Below are 20,292 nucleotides of genomic sequence, written 5' to 3'. Positions count from 1 at the left end.
TATAATGTGTTAACTGAGCTTGAAAGCAAGGCAGATCTAGGTCTTGCTATCCTATCAGAGCCACTTCCAGAGCTGTAGAGGAGGTGCTATTGGTTGTCTTTGCCTGTTGTGTGTTTTTATGATGGCTCTGTCCAAGTTTTGAGCTGGGTGATTACATTCAGTGCTCTTGGATTGAGCTTGGATTCCTTGTTGCAAATGATAGAAAAGTTAGCTACGTTTTGAGAATGGGAGTGTTAGGGTGAAAATGCCCTTGTTTAAGAATTGTTGTTTGCTTCTTGCTTCCTTGTGAAGAACAAAAATTAAAGGGTTTTCTTCTCTCCTAGAAGGCACGCATCATTTAAAGTCGGTGAAAGCCACTCATTCCATCTTGAAGTCTGCACAGTTCTACCTCCATCATCCAATGCCCACGTGTGAGAACTACCTCTTGTCCAACAGTGAACTCTCGGATGACTGTTCAGGTGTGGGGCACACTAGAGCTTCCTCAAGCACAGCCATCCAGAATAGGAAGAAAGCGCGTCGACATAGACGTGTTTTCTCTGCCCACTGTAAGAAAGATGGTGAACGTGAATTCTTCCCCCTCACTGCAGAGGCAGATTATAGCAAGAATGAGGATCTAAATGCTGGTACATCTTTGAATCATGAAGCACCAGGAGAGGAGTGGCTTCAGCGGGGCAGAAGAGAGGCAGAACAAATGGCAGCTGGTAGCCAAACAAGTCACCTTGGTGAGAATGTTAAGGAAGAACTGCCCCTGAGACAGAGAACCCACTCCACTGGTAGCTTGGATGAGCTCTGGGTTAAGTTTTTGGAGCGCCAGAAGAGGTACCAGCAGCATGATTTTGGGCATAGCAGTGAGCTCACCCTTGTTGAACGCCTCGATCGATTGGCCAGGGTCCTTCAGAATCCCATTAAGTATACACTGATACCAGCAAAATCAGACAGGAGTGCTTCTGAAAAAACAAGTAAGGTAAAAGAGCAGGAGAAAGTAAGGCTGGCAGAGAAGAGCATGTCTGAAAGTACCTTGGAGCCTCATGCAGCACACGTTAAAGGGGGACCACAAATCAGCTGTCACGAAAGAAGCTTTGTTGAGCTTAGGAAAGTTAGGTCAGGAGAGAAAGTTACCTGCCACACAAATGGCATTTCAGAGCACCTGCAGTATTTGGAAACTTCTAGTGACACTTGCTCGGAGAGAAGGCTTAGTAAAGATCTTTGCACCACTTTCAGTTCCACCGTCTCAGAATCAGATGTGGTAACTCTAACAGATGTAGAAATTACGACTCAGACTGAAGTGAGCAGTTCCGTTTCCACCATCGACACTGCCAGACTGGTCAGGGCTTTTGGGCACAGAAGGGTGCATGTGTCACCAAGACTCTCCCAGCTTTATTGTACCATCCACCAGCAGAAAAGCCGCTCTGAAAAGTGGGATGAGGAAGGCAGCGGAGTGAGGGGTGTAGAACACCCAAAGGTTACTTCTGAGAGACACAGGAAACAGAAAGGAATGCAGGTACGTAGACTAAAAGGCAGTTTTTTGTCTCATCTTTACAACTGCTTTTAAACTGTACAGTAGTAAGGTTTGTTACTTGGAGAATCACTTAACATTTCCCATATAGTGTCTTCTCTGTGGTAGAATCATAGAACCACCAAGGTTGGAAAAGACCTCTGAGATCATCCAGACCAACTGTTTACCTATCACCAATATTTCCCACTAAAACTTTTGGCAGATTGGGTTTATCAAAAGGAAGCCTTTGCCCTGAGAATTCCAGACAAAAACTCTGCTGTAAAGCTCCTTCAAAGCTGAGGGAAGAAGATTTTGGTTGGGTTTTTCCATGGCCCTTTAGAGGAAATGCTGCTAAAATCACCCATGAGATAACAGGTTCTGGTTATTCTTAAATGAGAACCAAAGCTCACTGTTTCCAGTCTTTGAGGTTGCATTGAGCCCGTATGGCTTTTAGAAAGTGATATCTTTTATCTGGTGATGTGGTGTATAGAGAGAGACATGTGACCCACCTCGAGTAAGAATGAGAGAAAAGTCAATGTCAAAACACAAACTTTGTTTTAAAACCCAAATGCAGGTAGTTTCAGTGATATGGGACAGAAATCAAGATAATTTTTGCTTTCACATATCTGTGGTTCAGGTATTTATAGTGGGAGCCCTATTCCCAGTGGCACTGCTGTACAAATCTTTCAGACAAGCGCTGCATTTTGTAGCTCAGTTTTTTTTTTGGGAGCCTATTGTCAGCTCTGCTTCTAGAAAACTTGATTGCAGCTTTTTTTTTTTAATTATTATTTATAGCTGCTGAACCCATCCCAGAAGGTTTTTCTCTCTTCCAGTTTTCTGTTTATTTCTAAAGCAGTCTTCGAGCTGCCATCTGGTAGCAGGTACAAAGCTAAAGGTTGTGCTATATAACTGCTGAAGGGCTTTGAAAGCACTGTGCTGAGTTTTCTGGTCTAAATAGCAACGTGCACGTCAACATTCAGCACCAAATTGCTGCTTATATTTATTTCTGCAGGCTGATATGCATGTGCATGTAAATGGGTTATCTCATTTTTAACTTCGTCGTGTCTTCCCCTTTGGAATGCACATTGAAATCTGTTCTCTGAAAGAAGATGTGTATCTCCTGTGTCTGCCTAGCGTGCTCTGTCAGAGCTATAACAATTTTAAGAAGCTAAGGAACAGCTCTTGTAGCGTGTGTGAGAGTAAAAATCACCTCCTTTCAACATTAGAGCTGTGTTGAAGTGGTGGTAGCAGAGGATCAATAAAAAGGTAATTAAAAAGCCTCTGTACATTTCCGTTGTGGACGGCGTTATGAGTTACTAATAGGATACTAATTGCTATGAGCAAGCAAAACAACCAAAAAAAAAGGAGAAAATCTGTTTCATAATTAAAAATGAAATTCAGCAGAGCTGCAGAGATTGGTCTGCGCCGCACCGTTGGGTTTGAAGCCTGGGGAAACTCTATCAGTTAATTGCTGTTAATAAAGCATTAACGTTCTCTGTGCTTTATATAAACGAAGAAGCTCGTAGAGCAGATGCATTACATTACAGAGTGCAATCCATTTGAAATGTCTGTAGAATTACAGCGTCGTAAAATGGGAGTTAATTTATTATAACCAAATCCTGCTGCTTACCATCTTTGTGGCTGGAACTCCTGTTTGTATGAGCACTGAAGACTTGAAACTGCTATTTTGCCTAAGCAATGCCCTTACCCCACGCCTCTTGTTTTCCATGGGTTCAGTTCTCTCAGCCTGTAGAATTGGTGTGGTGAGGATTATAGGGGTGAGAGAACTTCTCGTGCTTTGAAAGGATTTGGCTCTTTCACTCCAGTGTCACAGAACTGGAGTTCACAGTGAATTTGCAAAGCAGAAAACATGTTACTTTTCCAAGGCAGCTCGTCCCTGCAGCAATCCCACAACCTTTAAAGGCTTTTGGTTTGAGAGGGTGGGAATACAGGATGCCATTCAGATGGTTTTTCTCCCTCTTCCCACAGCGGAAATACTTTGCACTTTGTGATCTGTCCTGAAAGTACAGCCAACAAACGCTCTTCCTGCAGCAAAGGGGTTGTCTTGATATGCCACACTCATCCTTGAGCTTTGGATGAGAGAACTTGGAGGATGCTCAGCACTCAGTATGGAGTGCCATCATGAGCAGGCTCTTGCCTACAGGCACCGTGCACTCTTCTCACTGGAACAGGGTGCTGGAAGTGCATTGGTGCATGAGGATGAAATGAAGGCTGACTGTAGCAGTGATATTGATCATCCTCTGTTAAACCTGCAAATAACATTAGTGTCAAGGTACAGCAAATAAAGAGTGATGACAAACTTTCTTGCTGTTTAAATCCCACTTTCTGATCGTTTCAGTTATGTTTTTGGGAATTCAATCTCTTGCATGTTTCTTCTTTCCCTCTAGAAAGCAATCTTTTCTTCATTGGATCCAACTTCAACAAGCAGTGGTTCCTGGGGACCAAGCTCAGCTCTCAGTAACAAGCGACGCACACGGATGTTAAACAAAGGTATCCAAGCAGGTGAGCTGTTGGGTTCCTAACGTGTAGTTTGTGTGTTGGCTTCTTTTTGTCTCTTTGGAAACTGTTTGCCAACATTTGAAGTGCGTTTCTGGTGGTGGGGATGAACGTGCAGCGTTCTTCACTTCAAACACTTCAGAGGAAGATGTTGTGTTCTAATTAAAACGAGCCCTTTCTTGGCCTGCTTCACTGGTAGCCAGCTTTTTCTCTCCTTGGTATGCTTTGCTAACCTAGACTTATCTGTTTAAACTGGAAAGGTAGACTAACTGTATTTTTAATACATTGTTTTCTCTGCAAGACATCTGTTGCTCACAGAATGTATTTTGTGGGCATATGCTATTTCAGAAGGCTTGCGAGTGCAGTGTGTTTCGTGTTCCTCTTAGGATATAACATCCAAAATATTACTATTTAAAATATAGGCTCACCAGGTTTACACCTCTTCAATTTTACTTGGATTAACATATAGTAACAACCTGAAGTAACTGTAGATTTGCACCAAAGTTGAAGTGGGAGTATAAAAGATCTTGCCTTTTGAAACAAGGTAAAGCAAGTGACCCTTCAGCTTTGTGCTAGAAATTGAAGGCCAGCCTCTGAACCTGTGATGTTGCTGCTGAAGTACTTCGAGCTGCTTTATAGTAAGATATCACTGCTTCATTTTGATCTACAGGAGACTTGGAGATTGTGAGCAGTGCGACAAAGAAAAACACTCGAGATGTTGGTATGACTTTTCCTACCCCAAGATCTCTCCAGCCAAATCAACGGCCACGGGATCCCTGGCATCGTGTCGATGGTATTTTTGGAGAGTCAGATGGTATGGTCACAGATCACCAGGCAGCAGGAAGCAAGGGTAAGCAGAAGGGGGACAGCCAGGCAAATTTTTTCGTGGAGAAAAGGACAAAAAGGAGCAGTCTGCATTTACCACAAGGTCAATCCAAAATATACTTTCTGCAGAGTAGAAAAGCTCTATGTATTACCAACAATCCTCAAGATGTGAGGAGGATTAGCCACAGCACAAATTAGACTCCGTGAGTTTTTATTCTCTTTTTAATGAGTGGATTTGAACATAGTGCTTCAGCTGGACTTGTTTCCCTCTTCCAGCTAAGATGTGTTTTTTGGGCTGATGGAGTAGTTTCCTGGGTTTTTGTTGTTTTTTTTTTTTTTTTTTTAATATTTCCTGTCAGTCTTCACAGTGCCACAATTAAATGCTTAAAAATATTTTTCTTAGTCATCATCGTTGCTGTAGGGGTAAATGATTTTAATTTAGAAAATTTAGACTATCTGCTCAGAGTACTTAGCTGATGTATTCTAATCCCATTATATATGTTAACTGTGAGTAATGGAATTCTTGTATGCATACTTAACATTTACAAGATGTACGTTGTTTGCTCTTCAGAAATATCTATAAAAAGCCATAAAGTTTGGGACAGCACCCCCTTAAAAATGTGTAGCTGCTGATAAATAAACTATTCCCTCTAAAAAGAGAGGAACATGCATGCAGGAAGCCATTCTGTGCATCTCCAAATGGGTTATTTCATAGAGGCTTGCTGATTTACTGACATTTGGCAAAATGAAAGTACCAAAGGTGTCTGACAGCAAGTCACACTGAAATCAGTGTAATAACTGAAGTGAGTATTTATTGAGGTGTCAGGCACAGATTGTGTTAGCTGAGATCTTGGGAGTGAAGGGCTATAGACGAGGATGGAAAAGAGGCACATTTATTCTCTATACATCTTTATTCTCTTCTGTGGTCTGTCCAACAGGGATTTTATGGTCTGTCCAAGCAGAGGATTCAAAGTTTGAATCTAGGAAAGAAAACTGTTCCAGTTGCATTCCTGGTCCTGGTTTATCTTGGTTTGAACCCTTCACCAACACAAAGCCTTGGAGAGAGCCTCTGAGAGAGAAGAACTTTCAAGAGCAGCAGTACAGCAAAGTGACTCAGCCTGCAGCTCCAGAAAGAGAAGCTGAGACCAGGCCCACCCAGCCATTTGTGAAGCTTACACTGCAGGTGAAGGCATGCTGGGAGCTCTGTGATTTCAGTACCAATGCTGAATCTTGTGGAAGCACTTTTTTTTATTCTTCTTTCTTCTTTTTCCTGACTACTTTGTAGTCACTGGAATTTGCTGAGTTGCAAACTGCTCTTGCTTAAAAATGCAAAACAAACCAAACCCAACCAAAGAGGGAGGTCATCAGCCTTGTTAGCTTGTGTAATTTAGCTTTGCACAATATAATAATCTGTTTGAATTGAGCTATTTGGAGGGAATGTAGGAGAGGTAGTGTCAAGTCGTTCTTGCTTCCATGCAGAAATAACAGTGTGATGTTCATAGAGTGTGGTTAAAATGGGCTTTAATTCATGCAGTGCAAACAGTGCATGTGTGTTTGTTCATACGTGTACATATATAGTTTACACTGCAGATCAAATCAAGTGTCATCATATACATGTGTTTTTTTCCACGTGTATTTAGTGTACAGAAATATTTTTGTACTGGTTATCCATAAGAAGTAAAATTAAATTAGCAGTTTCTATTTAGGTGCACTTCTGAAGTACCTTTAAGCTCAGTTGCATTTATTCTTGTGCTCAGTGACATCCCTGTGATTGAAACTGAGGAAGGTGAATATGGATATGAGGAGATGAAAGGAGGAAAAAAACAACAAAACACCATCCCCCCAAAAAACCCAATAACAACAAATCCATTTCTGGTTTAAAAACAAAAAACAAAAGTGCTAATGTTACCGTGCCCATTGACTGACAGCAAGGGAGGATGTAATAATTGGCAGCATCTTCTGGTCTGTGGACTCAACTTTCTTTTCCAGTGCTTCGGTGATGACATGAGATGTTTTGACTGTTTTTGTATGATTGCAGGGAATCTGTCAGACCACTTCAGCTTTTGTTTTGCCATCCCCTCTTTAGGAGGCTCTTGCCATGCGTCGCCCTGACTTCATCTCCCGCTCTGGAGAGCGTGTGAAGCACCTGAAGCTTGTAATGGAGGAGAGGAGAATACAGAGTGTACTGCAGTCTGAACGCGAAGAGCTTTTTAATCCTCCAGAGAAAAGGAAGGGCTACAGGAATGCAAATCACCTGCTGTCTGACAGAGGTACCTCTGCATTTCTTCTCCTGGTGTTCTGTGGGCATTAATTGATTTCCTCGTTCAAAGGGTTGTGTGTATTTTTAATAACAGTATTACATCTGTGGTGTCTATGAATATCCAAAAGTCCATAAAGGAATGAGGTTGTTGCAGCAGTGTTCTTTGTGGTAAGCTCATCTGTCCACTGTTTTCTTACCCATTTAGGTTATCTGATAAAAGAAAAGAGAAGAGCAATTCCAAGGAGTGAAATGGTTCAAAGATCCAAACGGTAAGGTTGAGTAACCGAATAGGGAAGATGGATGAATTGCATCTGGGGAAGAAAAGAGGGTTGTGGGGACAGCCTGGGGGATAGCTCAGCTTTTACAGTGCAAGCAATAGGCACTTAATCAGTCAGAAAACAAAAAATTTAATAAAACCTAGAAGTTAAACTACTGCAAAAGATTTTTTTTCTTATAACCTGAGTCTGCTGCTTCATTATCTGTGGTCCAAACACTGCAGCTTTCCAAGTACTGAATCCCAAAAGGAGATGAAATGTAGGGTGCTGGCCCCTGGAGCATGTAGTTTTAAACATGGTGATGAAATAAGCAACAGTGGTGATGTGCTTTGTGAAGGAGAGAGGTGAGAAAACACTTTTCTCTCAGAGAACGTGGTTAAATGCTGGACCGGGAATCTGCAGAGATGGAAAAATCTCTGTCCTTGGAAATAGAAGTTGGCAGAATGAGGCCTGAGCAACTCAACCTAGCCTTGATGTCAGTCCTGCTTTGAGCAGGGGATTGGACCAGATGACCTCCAGAGGTCCTTTCCAACCTAAATGACAAACTATCCATTAGAGTACACATTATATAAAATAAACCCTATGATATATATGCTAGGAGAGAAAAGCTGTTGTATTTGAATAGCCTTTGGCATTGAACAGCATTTTTAGGGCACTGATAGAGAGGTGACAAAGGTGGTAAATATGTCAGCTTCCTCAGGAACACACCTCCACATTGTAGTTGAAATGGAAGGGTTTGGATTCGGGTCACTTGGACCTTGTGGTCGATGTGTCTGAACTCAACTATTTTCAGAGACTCTGATTTCATAATACCCAAATCAGCAGGATTTCTATGGAGACTGATTCAGGCAGTCACACTTGGTGGCATTTTTTTTTTTGTTCTTACTGCTGTCATACTCTAGCTCTCAGTTGGATCCGAGAAATAATTTATTCTGTACCATTCTTCTGAAATCCCTACCTGTAATGAGTGCAGGAGCTTTTGCTTCTTCTCTGCGAGGGTATAAGTGGAATTTCTCATGGTAAATTAGCTAGAGCTAAAGAAAACAATTTTCAGTGAATTGACCCATGATTCCAACTTGCCTGCTTCTTGCTCTAAATATCTTTATGGTGGGATGAATCAGTGAGTGGTAAACTGTGATCTTTCACTGAGGGGAGTCCTGGGATGGTGTAAGCTTTTAGTGAAGGGTGATACATCAGTAAAGTAAAACTCCAAATACCCATTCCCCACCTCCAGTAGTATTTACATAGACCTGTTACCCTTTGGTGCCCTACAAAAAGACATCAGAGATGGAAGATAAGCATCCAAGTGTGATTTACTTCCTGCTTTCTGGTCAATATTTGGATTTGATTCCTTGCTTTCTTGATTTTGCATGCTTAGTTGTGTTGTCTGACACCTTCCTGTTAGTTCGTTTTCCTGGTAGCTTCTGTTCTGTCCTTTGAAACGTGGAAGTGACACCCAAGTCACACTGACTGAATAGCAGCTCAGTGCCAGCTGACACGTTGGTCTCCATCACTGCTTTTGCCACTCTTATTTTTCTGCTGGAGTTAGGACCAAGTCAGCTATCAAAGATGCCCCTCCTCTCTCCTGGCTGTTGGGCTCATTTTATTTGCAGTGTCCAAAATGGGGATGTGTTGAGGACCACTTTAAGAAGGTCCAGATGTGTTTAAAATATTCAAAGTGAGCGGTGATTATGGAAAGTTGTTGTCATACTGATGTAGAGGGTGCCTTAGCAGCATTGTAACAAGGTCTGTCTTTTTCCTTCTCCTCTTATTTGCTGATTACCAGGACATTATTTTGTAAGGAGAGCATTACAGTGCCTGTCTCTAAGTATAATGAGACTGCAATGCTTGAACTTGGTCAGATTCACCTCTGATAGGCTGTAATCTTTTTATTTTGAAGCTTTATGGTCCTTGGCAACCACTGCCATGAATTGAGCCCTAAGATCTTAAAGGAAGATTTGAAGGAGGCAGTGTCAGCACTGCACTGCCATTATAGCTCTCAGGTCCCTTCTTTAGGTGGCAGCATGTAAAAACAGCCTAGAATAGCACACTGACTCTCCAATGAGCACCAGCCACCTTTATTTTGATTCCAGAGCATCCCTTGCTGTTTGTCTCTGCTATGAGAGTAGTTCAGCAGGGGAGAAGATAAAGCATTGACTTAGACAAGGCAGATAAGATGCCTGTACAACTTTATTCAAGTTACACTTGTCACAGAGATGTTGCTATTAATGGCTAAGCGTGCTACTCAGTTTTTATACCCTCACAGCAACGAGGCTGCTCTGCACTGATGATATTAAAGCTCTACCTTTTTCAGCTGGGTGGTCAGATCAGCTGTATGGTCATTCTAGTGTTATAAATACTGCTTTGAAGAGGGTGTTGCTTGTTGAGGGAGTGGTGATGTGGGATCTGGTAACCCAAGTGCTGTGTATTCTGCATTTTCCATACGTGTGACACTGGTAATCCCTCCATAAGTTCTTCTGTGATGTGGCTGTAAATTAAGAGATGATGTGGCTGTTTTGTATACCAATATATTCCTTCCTTCTAAGTCACTATTTCTGTATTTGCACCAAGGATCTATGAGCAGCTGCCAGAGGTGCAGAAGAAGAGAGAGGAAGAAAAAAGAAAATCTGAGTACAACTCATACCGCCTGAAAGCACAGCTGTACAAAATGGTAGGTGTTCTGGTCAGGTATTTCTACTCAAACACGTTAGAATGTTTCTTTTCTTTTTTAATTTGCTTTGAAGTCATTGGCAATATAGAAGTTTTGTAATGTGCACATTCCTGCATGTGTATAGGGAAAAGGAAGCAGAGTCTCAAGTAGGAAGCACACAGAAAAGGCCATCTGCAGTGTCTTGATGGCAGAGCAAGGCAGGCTGTGGTGGAGCATATTTAATGCTATTCCATAGATAGCTCTTTGAGTTGAAGGCTGCTGTTTGACTTGTGGGTTCTCTTGCTGTTAGATGGCTTTGGCTTGCAGTACTGATAGCAAGCTTTGCAGCCATGCTTAATCCAGCCTGGAGCTGTCGTTCTTAATTTGCCTCCAGTTGAAGAACTGGCAGTCCTGATGGTGATTTGTTAGCTCTGGGCTGTGTGGATTTCACCTTGAGGTGTTGGTTTGGCTGATAGCATGGTGCTGCCATGCTGGCACTGATCAATCTGGGATCAGCTGTGTCAGGCAAGCTGCAGCAGAAGCTGTTATCTCAACGTGGGTGCAACTGCCTTTGAACCACAGACCAGCTTAACCAGCTGTTTGCTTTCCTGTGCTAGAATCTCACTGTACAACCAGCAAAAGCCTGAAGGTGAGCTGAGGGCTCCAGGATGTTGGTGAGCAGGGGAAGGAATTGGGGCTGATTTTGCTGGGTTGCTGTAGGGCTGTGCTGAATCCTGTCTCTTTCTGTCATCGTGTGACTTCCCTGCAAGGAGCTGCTTCTGTACTCAGCCAACAGCTGCTGTTAACTCTTCCTCTTTAGCTGTCCAAGTTGTTTAACAAGTGCTTCGTGTCTGTCTGTGAAGCTCAGGTTTTATTCATGGCAGAAGGGCTGTCTTGGTTTAATGACAGTGAGAAAGAAGGAAGAATCTTCTGTCCTGATCATCTCCCTTATGTACATTTTATTGTCCTATTTGTTGCACAGAAATACGGGTTTATATGCAGTGAATGATGTGATAAATATCCTGATAAAACAGTCCCTTCTGCAAAATGCATCTCTGGCTGACCAGCATAATGCTTTTTGAGCAGTTCTGGGCATTCACATGCTTAAGCTTTCTCTTAAGACAATAAAAACTGAGAGATGAGAAACACAGGCAGTGTTGGAGGCACTGAAGCTCAAACCTGGCCTGTCTTCTTGCTATCTAACACAGACCATAAAAAATAGCCTTCTGCAGGGCTCAGGAAGCAGGCAATAAACTGCATTACAGGCTTCACTCGTTTAAGGACATGCATTAAATTTGAAATCTGGTTTCTTTTTCTTCTGGATCTTAAGCTTCTGCTTTAGTTGTTAGCATTGCAACTGTTCCTTGCCTGAGTTGTCCTACCTGAGCTGGAATAACACTTATTTGTTAGCATCTGCAGTAACTGGATTCTTAAAAGCAAGGGCTTGTAATGTGATCTATCTGGGATACCTTCCTAATCTGACTGTTTTTACCACTTGTATTACTTCAATTTGATGTTATATTTTTGCAGGGTATACTGAGAACATAGGGTCTATTTTTTCCCCTAGTCTGATTATCTCAGGCCCCTGTATGGTATGGCCTTAAGGTTAATGAGTGCAGGCAGTTGCTGACTCAACTGTGTAGCTGGGAGAAGACACAAAATCATATCACAAATTTTGTGTACAAGTGTGGTGTTGATTGGAAGAGGGATGGTGATTCACTGCAGTAAATACTGCAATCTTTGGTCTTCCTGGATGATGCAGGATAGCTGTAGTGAGTATTTGCAAGTGCAGCGAATGGTTTGTTTAGCATTTTGTTAATGTGTTGCTGAGAGTGCTGGTTTCTAAAGTGGATCTGATTGTGTGTGTGGGGGGGGGGGGGGGGGGGAAGAAACCAATCTGAGGAATGGCACTGAAGATGACACAGTATTAGGAAAGCTGTTTTGATATGTTTTTAGCCTAGCTTTTGTACCAAGATATGTAATATAAGGTTGCATCATCTAAACGGTTGCACTGTACCATAACTGTGGCCTGACTATCTCTTACAGTGACAAGCTTGTAAACTGCTGGGGTAGAAGAGCAGATCTAGAATAAACCTGACTTCTGTCTTAATTGCAGTTTCCTGGAGGAGTCCTGTTGTCTCCTGCTAGGTTGTAGTTCTTCCCCAAATCATTCAGCATGCATTAAGAGACAAAACTCGGGAAGGGAGAGGAGGGCAGGCAGTCAGGTGCTGTACTCAGGGCTGTGTGGGGGCAGTGGTTGAGCTGGGCACAGTACCTGCATTCTCTGACTCCCAGATCAGTGCTCAGTGGCATGGCCTGTCCCTAATGGAACTGTTGTCCTGTTTTTGATAGACACGTGCTGGGTGTCCTGACTGGGGAAGGATGTGCTCATGCCACAGCCACTCCAGGTCTGTCTGCAGCTCAGGAGTTTAGCCATAAATGCTAACGTGGGGGAGCACGATCAAAACAGCTGGGAAAATGGGGATGTCTTAGGCTGCTGCACACGTTTTTGCTCAGTTACTAACAGTGAGCACCTACTCTCTGCCCCCCCACATCTGTGGCTGAACTCTTTGTTAGGATGACATGTACTTACATCCTAAATTTATTATGTATTGTCTGTGATACAGTGTGGCTCTGGGGCATTGTCACTGATGATAAAACAGCAGATGTGTTAGAAGTAAAACCAGGTGTGCTCCCCATGGATTGCACTCTACCTGGCTCTGAGGATGGGATTAGCTAGCAGTACCCAGGTGCATGCTGTTTCTGCAGGTCATCCAGGGCTCACAGGTTAAGGATGTTAAATGTCTGGGAAAGGAAGAGGTGAATTGAGCATCTACACACACTCATCAGTATGGACATGGACACGTACTTGCCAAAAATCACTTGCCAATGAAATCCTGACACCACTATTTAGAGGTACAGTACACTTGTCGATGCTTTGAAAGGGAAACGTGCACAACAGTTTCTAAAGGAGAAAACAAAGCTTTCTGTCTCCAGTCTGAGCTACAACAGCTGCTACGTGGGACACACTGCTCTCTGGAGGCAGCTCATCTCCTTCCATTCTCAATTCCATTGAGGATTTCTTATCTTTTAACAGATGCAGCTTTTTCCTCTTACCTCTTTGTGTGAATGGGCCGTTTCCTTTAGAGCCTATGCAAGATAGGGACCACAAGGTGTCACTGTCTCAAAGGGAAAGCGCATGTTTCTAGTGGCATAAAACTGAACTGCACCGGTGTTGCGGCTCTGTGGTATTTGAATGTTTGTTTCTCATCCCCTAGGCTACGTTTTCTCTCCAGTCAGCACCACTTGAGGGTTCTGCTTTGCCTCGTAGCCACTTCCTGGAAGTGGAGCAAAGAGGAGAGATAGCATCTAATTGCTAGCTGGGTTTGCTATTAGATTGCAGAATGATCTGAGAGCTGTAAGGAATGCTCAGAGGCTTCGTGGTGTGGCCTCGGGGATGGGGAGATCTGTGTTAGTGGTTTGCTTTCTATATGTATGAATATATATGATAGATATGTACTGTGTTAGCACGTCTACTCTGTGCATATAGCTCATACACATATGCTGTCTACTCCCAGGAAAGAACAGTCAGCACTACTGCTTCAACATCTCATGTGATTATGACCAAGAGGCACTGAGACATCTTCAGTAAACTGATGATTTTTCTTTCATGAGTGTGTCTACTTGTTCTTGGAGATATGAACTTCTGGTGTTTTCAGCACTAAGGGGCAGCTTTCCATGGTTTAATGCCCATCAGCTAAAGTCGAGGTGCTTTCCAGCACTTCAGGGCTTGCTCTGACCACTTCCACAAGAGTCATCACGGGGATGACTCTGTGTTTTCCATACTGCTGAGTGGGAAACAGCAAGGCTGCTTCAGCTGTCTGAAGATGTGTGAAGAGTCGTTCCTCAGTGTTGTTTATCTTGCTGGTAGTCTGGTCAGAACTCTTTATCAGCACTGCATTTGTGTTTGTGATTTTTAAAGGGGTAATACTGATCTCTGCCACTTTGTTTTTTGTCTTTCAGAAAATCACCAACCGTGTCTTAGGGAGGAAGGTACCCTGGAACTGATAAGGATCTTCTCTTCAAATAAAGGCCTGCTGTGCTTAGCAAACTTGCAGAGAGGTTGATGTGAAATAGATAAGGCAGCAAATACTGTGCAACATACACTTTGTGGAATTCAATTACATCTTTTTGTAGTAATGCAATCTTGCCATGTTTAAAAGATACTAAAAGATCAGTGATTTGATGCAACTGACAGGTTTTTAGATACATGATGGCTGTGTGTAGTGGCGTTGTGCACTTCTGAAGTAGACACAGTTTTGGGAAGTACTCATATTTATAATTATGTGATTGAAATAGTAGTTTCATATATATTTTAAATAGTTTTTAATAGGGATTTATTTTTATTTTTGTATTTCCTATCTCGATGTGTCGAATTTATTTGTAATGTTTTGTACTGAAAGAAACTCCCAACCCAAACCATAAATAAATAACAAAAATGATCTCTAGCAACTGTTGTAGCAATCATGAAACGAGTCTTTGCCATCCTTACAGATAACATCTACAGAATCCAGGCTGCAGTTGTTTAAGCTGGATGCTATGAGTGCCTGAAAGAGTGGAGGAGTCATGACTTAATTTACTTTTTCCTTGGTTTGCTATCTTTCTGTATTAACCAGGAGAATCAACTCTGAGCTATTGATTCTTATCATGTCGTGTGTTTTTAAACCTTTCCCTTTTCTTCACTGGGATACTTGGTTATGCACTTAACGAGCATCACAGTGGCAGAAGGTGAAAAATAAAGGTAGTGGTTCTCAGTGGTAGGCCTGAAGTCTCAGTTTCCATTTCATTTTGCATCACAAAAGAGTTAATGTGATGTATGAACAGAAAAAGGCACGTGAGGTGTCTTCTCACACCTGGGCGTGCAAATAGTGGTTTCCTATTTTTGTACCAAGCAGTTTTCTGTACATAAAATCTTCACAGCAATTTAGTTTGAGGAACAACTGTATGAGTAAAATCTACATAAAGTGAGACACAACTGAGCCCTTCTGATCTGTTGTGTCCCCTACAAATCTCCTAGAACTTCTTGCTTCTCCCCTTGGCTGAGCCATCCAGCAGTGGCCTTGTTCCAGCTCTGCCAGTGACCCCTGCAGTTCACATCAAGCTGTCATGAATTAAATCTTAAAGCGATGGGAAATAATGTGATTCCCTTGAAGGTCAGTACACCCCACTAAATTACACTAGGCAAAGATTTGGTGTAGTATTTTTTCAAGCTGTGGTCTGTGCTAGTGGTAGCACGCTGTTAAAGCAGCTGTTACGTTTTAGCCCAGAGTCAGAAGGAAATAAAGTCTGAGAGTCTGTCTGGGTGTGCTCTGCTTAACATGCAAAAAACTGGCCACCACAAAAACAAATCAGTTGGAAGGATATGACTGGCCTGGTCTTAGAACCCTGCAGTTAAAAATGTGGTGTGAAAAATGACAATGTCATGAAGCTGCGATAAATGAGCTCTGAGAATGACTTGTGTCCTTATACCTTTTCCAAATCTACTTTCTTTATTAACCATTTCCTCTTTCCACAGCCTTGTCGTTGGATGCAGTTTGGATGCAAGCTGCTCTTCTAGGACTTGCTTTGTAAGCTGCTGAAGAAGAAGATGCTACAACTTGCTGCTACTCAGCCTTGTCTCGTGATTCCCTGATATACATATGAATAGGCTTTTTCCCTGCTGCAAGAAATGCAGTAGTTGTGAGAGATGCTGCCTCACTGACTGCTCATTTAAAGCCACTTAGCTTCTTCAACACACTTTAAACTTTCAGCTGATGGGATGAAAGCACTCCAAAAAAAGCTTAAGGGCACTACTACTGCCTCAGGATGTGCTTGGAAGTCTTCTTCCATTTGGATAATGCAGCTGATATTTATACATCTGCAGTGTGCTGGTGTCTTGCTCCCAAAAGCACAGAGGTCAGTCCTCAAATACAAATCAGTGAAGGTTGGGGTGCTCCTCCTCGTGTTCTGTGCATTGTAAAACCTTACGAAACAAAAAAGCTGCTGTGAAAACTTTTTGCTTAACTGCCAAAAGAATCCAACAGTCACTCATTCTGGGAGTTGTTGGAGTTCTGCATCGTGGCAGCTTCAGTGAGAAAGAGCAGTTTCCTCATTTGTCAACAACGAGGAACCATTGCTTCTGTTGAAATCTTCTATTCAGACACGCTTCAGTATAAAGGCACAGTCTGATTGTGTTTTATGCTCGTCTTGGGCTGCACAAAGTTAATTCTCTTTCTGAAGCACTGTAAGGGAAGTGTGCTCTTCGATTTGCAGAAGTGGAACACCTGGATTTCCAGTGAAGCCTGGGAGAAGCTGCCATTGCTCTGAACTAAGAAAATGAGGTCTATGGTGAGGTTTAATGAAGTGGGACTTGTGTCCTTGGACTGCAGCACCATCCTCCGTCCACCTTATGGCTTCTTTGTGATGGATTCTAGTGAAGATGACTCATGTCCATTCTGCTTTCAACTCCTTGTTGTCATCAGGTCAGATAAAGCTTGTGCTGGTTGAAAAGCATCCAGTGTTTACAGTTCTGTGGAAAGGAGCTGTTGACAGTTGGAGTCATTTGTTCCAAAATGGGAGAATTTCTTTCCAGAATCTTGGGAAATAGTACTCATCTTGTGCTGATTCCAGTGTGGAGTCATCTCCTCTTAATCCACTGCTACACAAAGACATTTAGGGTAAATTTTGAGAAGCTGCAGAAGTTCAAGAGGGCATAACTATGATTTTAAATTCTTTGGAGGTGGAGGCTTTGCTTCTTAGTTAATCAGAAACGTGGTTTGGTCAGCATTTACCGTACCTGCCCCACACAGCAGTTCCTGTGTGGGTGCCAAATACGTGTTTGAGTCTTACCAACAGTCCTGTTATCACAGCTGCTATCTCATAAACGGAGTTAAAGGCAGCATGGTTGTCTTCAGAAACTGAAAGCAGCCTTGATCTAGTACTGCCATCATTCATTTTCACCGCCTTCATCGCTGATTGAATGTAACGGCATTGGACTGTGGCTGTACCCTCACCAACCTGACCCTGAGGAGAGAGGCTGGACTGTGTGCTCAGGTATGGCCGAGGCAAGGAAACCGTGGGGAAAAGGCTGTAGAAAGCACCCCTGAGCTTTGAATGGTGCCTCTTTTAAAACAAGAGGCCTCTTTGCCCTCCTACAGCTCTCAGTTTCTTGTGATCGTTCCCACAAGTTCTACGTTTTGTACTGTAAGTGCCATCCCTATGGCCCGGCGTGAGCAGTTGGCTCCTGGAGGACGGTCTTCTGCTCTGTTGGTGCTAAATTTGGCAGTGCTTTTGCTATCTGCTGTACGACAAGTCAACAAAATGACTTTGAAGAAGAGGAAACTGAAGAGAGATTTGTTCTGTGCATGTGGGTGAGCTACCTGCTTCCACGTGCCCTTTACAGCATCCGGATTTACAATTCACTTGAAATGAGATTCCTGATTAGAAGGGGGTAGTCCCCCAGACCAAAACTGAATGCAGTAAAGAAGACCTGAGTGTATTTCTTGCTTCATGCAGCATCTATTTGTTCAGCAGCTGGATGGCTGTATGTGCATAAAGCCTAAACTCGTTGGACATGCTCATCTCGAGGAACAGATTCAGCTGAGCTGTGGTAAACAGAGAGGAGTCTTTCACACAAGCATGGTTTGAAAGTCAGACTCTTCTTAATATTTTTCTCCCTACATCAGCACTTAAATGGAATACTCTGGGCCAAGTTAGATCCTGAGGGAGGGTGAGCGACCTCTGCGTGACAAATGAATGCTGTGTTGATTAATAAGCTTCTGGAAGGCACTCAAATTCCGTGGTGATGAGGACAGTTGGAAGAGGACTTGATAGGGAAGATTTTCTTCTTAATCCTACTGTATTTGTGTGCCCGTCTGCTGCACCCTGCTCTTGTTCTCGCTGTTTTAAAGCGACTTTGAACTTGTGTTTTGATGGAAAAGAATGGTTTTGTTGGAAAAGACTCCAACTTGTTTTCCAGCTCCGCATTGGGTCTTCTGCCCAGGTTCACTTTGTTGTGTTCTGTGGAATCACAGAATGGCTTGGGTTGGAAGGGACCCCAAAGATCATCAAGTTTCAACCTCCCTGCCACACGCAGGGCCACCAACCTCCAGATCTGGCACTTGCCAAGGTTGCCCAGGCCCCCGTTCAACCTGGTCCTGAATACCTCCAGAGTGGAGGATCCTTATGCTGCTTGTTGCTGGCCTCAGCCCAGCTTTGAGCCAACCCCTAAGCTTGACAGCTGTGGCCTTCCTCTGGAGAAGGGTTTCTTGGCCTCTGAGACCTGGAGGAGAGAGAGACATGGTGCCATATATGCTCTCTGGCCTCCTGGATGCTTGTGCACAACGAAATTGGTTGATGATAGTGTATGATTGTTTCAGTTGGACATGTGGAATTGGATAGAGAGGGACCTTTGTTTGGTCTCTCAAGGCGTGGAGGTTTCTGACTGATGTAGAGCTGCTTCACTCCATTACAGCTGTCCTTGTCCTTTGCAGGAGGATCCCTAGAAGGCTCATAGTGAAGGTGTTTATACTGACCAAGCAGTGATGGAAGACAAAATGTGAGTGCCTGGGACCTCCCTGAGCACAGCTCCTGTGTCCAACTCACCGTGCTGGTTGCCTCCTTTGACTACAAAGGTTGCCTCCTTTGGCTATGAAGGATGAATGTCAAGGAGGCAGGAAGGAACACCAAGGGGTGTTCTCTGCCTTAATTTCACGGCTGTGAGCAATCCTCCACACGTGCTGCTTTTGGCTTAGGCTGGGATACAGATCCCAGATACAAATCCCTGCTCGCAGCCTCAGCTGCCTGCTGGCGTGACCCAGCTGCAGTCCTGGTCGGTGCCTCAGCTTCTGTAGGCTTTTGTCAGCAGAGATATCAAGTGATTGTGGCTGTGTGCAGGGGGAAGGACGCCTGTCCCTTTGCACAAAAAGGCTTTTTATGAACAGCTCCGGATAACCCCCAGCCGTTACAATCCTAAAGCTTGCTTAGGGCAAATGGGTTCTGGTGCTGGCAGGAGGAAGGGAGACTTCTGCTGAAAGAATGGAGGAATGAGGAAGAATAACACTTAACAGATATGACTTCACCATGACTATATGTTATAGCATCTCAGTGGGCAGATGCCTCACTTGTGAATCACTCTGGATGTGCTTAATGTCTCTGGGAAGTGAGAGGGGCTGCCGTGGGAAGCCTGAGACTTGCAGTTGCAAAGGTTCCCTTTGGTTCCTGCCCCATCATTTTGCTGGTTCTTGGCCACAAGCTGCCCTTTTCTTAGAAAGACACAGCTCTGGGACATTGGTTGTGGTGCTTTCTGATGGCCAATAACCCTGACGTGTGCTGGAAGATCTCCAGGGTGCGTGCCAGGATGATTTAACAGCTGCTATGCTGAGTTCCCACTGAGCAGGGTGGGATGGCACTGCTCTCTCCTCGGGCCTCTTGCAAAGGTTTATTCTTTGGTGTGATTTTGGGTTGATTTTTTTCTTTACTTTTTTTTTGCAGTGCCTTGCTGTCCCTCCTATCCTGTCACAGAGTGTCTGTAAGACCATCTTCAGGCTTTTGGGATCACTCTATGGGACTCAGTGCAGAAAGATGCTTGGGACAGCTTATGGTGAGAGCAAAGCGATGCAAAGTGACTTTCCCCCGTCCAGAAAACACTGTGTGCAAGGGTCTGGGAGCTCTCAAGGTGCTGCCGAGCTGAGGCAGCCTCACAGCATCCAGATGTTCACATCTGGCCACCCCTCTGCAGGACCTCGACACAAGTCAGAGCACCGAGAGGCACTGACAGCACTGCTGGGCTGTTGCATTCACCATTTGTGCTGGGAAACCCCCCAGAAAATGTCCCTGTTCCCTCTTTTCCTTTGGTGTCACCTCAGGATGGGGCCCCCAGAGCCTTTTGCACACGTGTGCCTGTAGCTGTCCCCATTACACACACAAGAGTGAAAGCGAAAGCTTTACCCGAGAAGAAAGCTTCAATTATTAGGATAAAGTCGACCGCTGGGCTTAATCAATATTATTATTAGGGTTTTAGCTGCTGTCAGTGAATCCTTGCCCCGAGTGCTTTTGGGGGATGGAGGTGGTTGTAGCAGAGCAGCGGAAATGCCGCGGTTTGGGTGCGGGGGCAGCACCCGTCCCCACGTGTCCCCCACCCCGCAGAGCCCAGCAAGCCCCACAGCCACCTGGTAAAAGCAATAACGGTATTAATGATAATTAAGAACGACCGTAAGCATACTGATGATTT

The 20,292-nt window shown here is 43.7% G+C and overlaps 1 protein-coding gene across 1 annotated transcript in view; it reads left to right on the top strand.

Moving 5' to 3' along the window:
- ALMS1 (ALMS1 centrosome and basal body associated protein) overlaps window positions 1-15,252 on the top strand; it is a 49,754-nt gene extending 34,502 nt beyond the window's left edge. Inside the window, exons 12-19 of the mRNA XM_065736003.1 lie at window positions 324-1,501; window positions 3,904-4,018; window positions 4,683-4,862; window positions 5,776-6,020; window positions 6,924-7,107; window positions 7,303-7,366; window positions 9,944-10,043; window positions 14,046-15,252. Coding sequence (XP_065592075.1) covers window positions 324-1,501; window positions 3,904-4,018; window positions 4,683-4,862; window positions 5,776-6,020; window positions 6,924-7,107; window positions 7,303-7,366; window positions 9,944-10,043; window positions 14,046-14,090 — 2,111 coding nt within the window. The 3' untranslated portion in view covers window positions 14,091-15,252. The remainder of the gene's footprint in view (window positions 1-323; window positions 1,502-3,903; window positions 4,019-4,682; window positions 4,863-5,775; window positions 6,021-6,923; window positions 7,108-7,302; window positions 7,367-9,943; window positions 10,044-14,045) is intronic.
- The last annotated feature ends 5,040 nt before the right edge of the window (window positions 15,253-20,292 follow it).

Source organism: Cyrtonyx montezumae, unplaced genomic scaffold (assembly GCF_038088225.1).
Source record: "Cyrtonyx montezumae isolate F1298 unplaced genomic scaffold, pur_monq_1.0 scaffold_2, whole genome shotgun sequence".
Taxonomy (NCBI): domain Eukaryota; kingdom Metazoa; phylum Chordata; class Aves; order Galliformes; family Odontophoridae; genus Cyrtonyx; species Cyrtonyx montezumae.
This window is presented reverse-complemented; position numbering and strand designations above follow the sequence as displayed.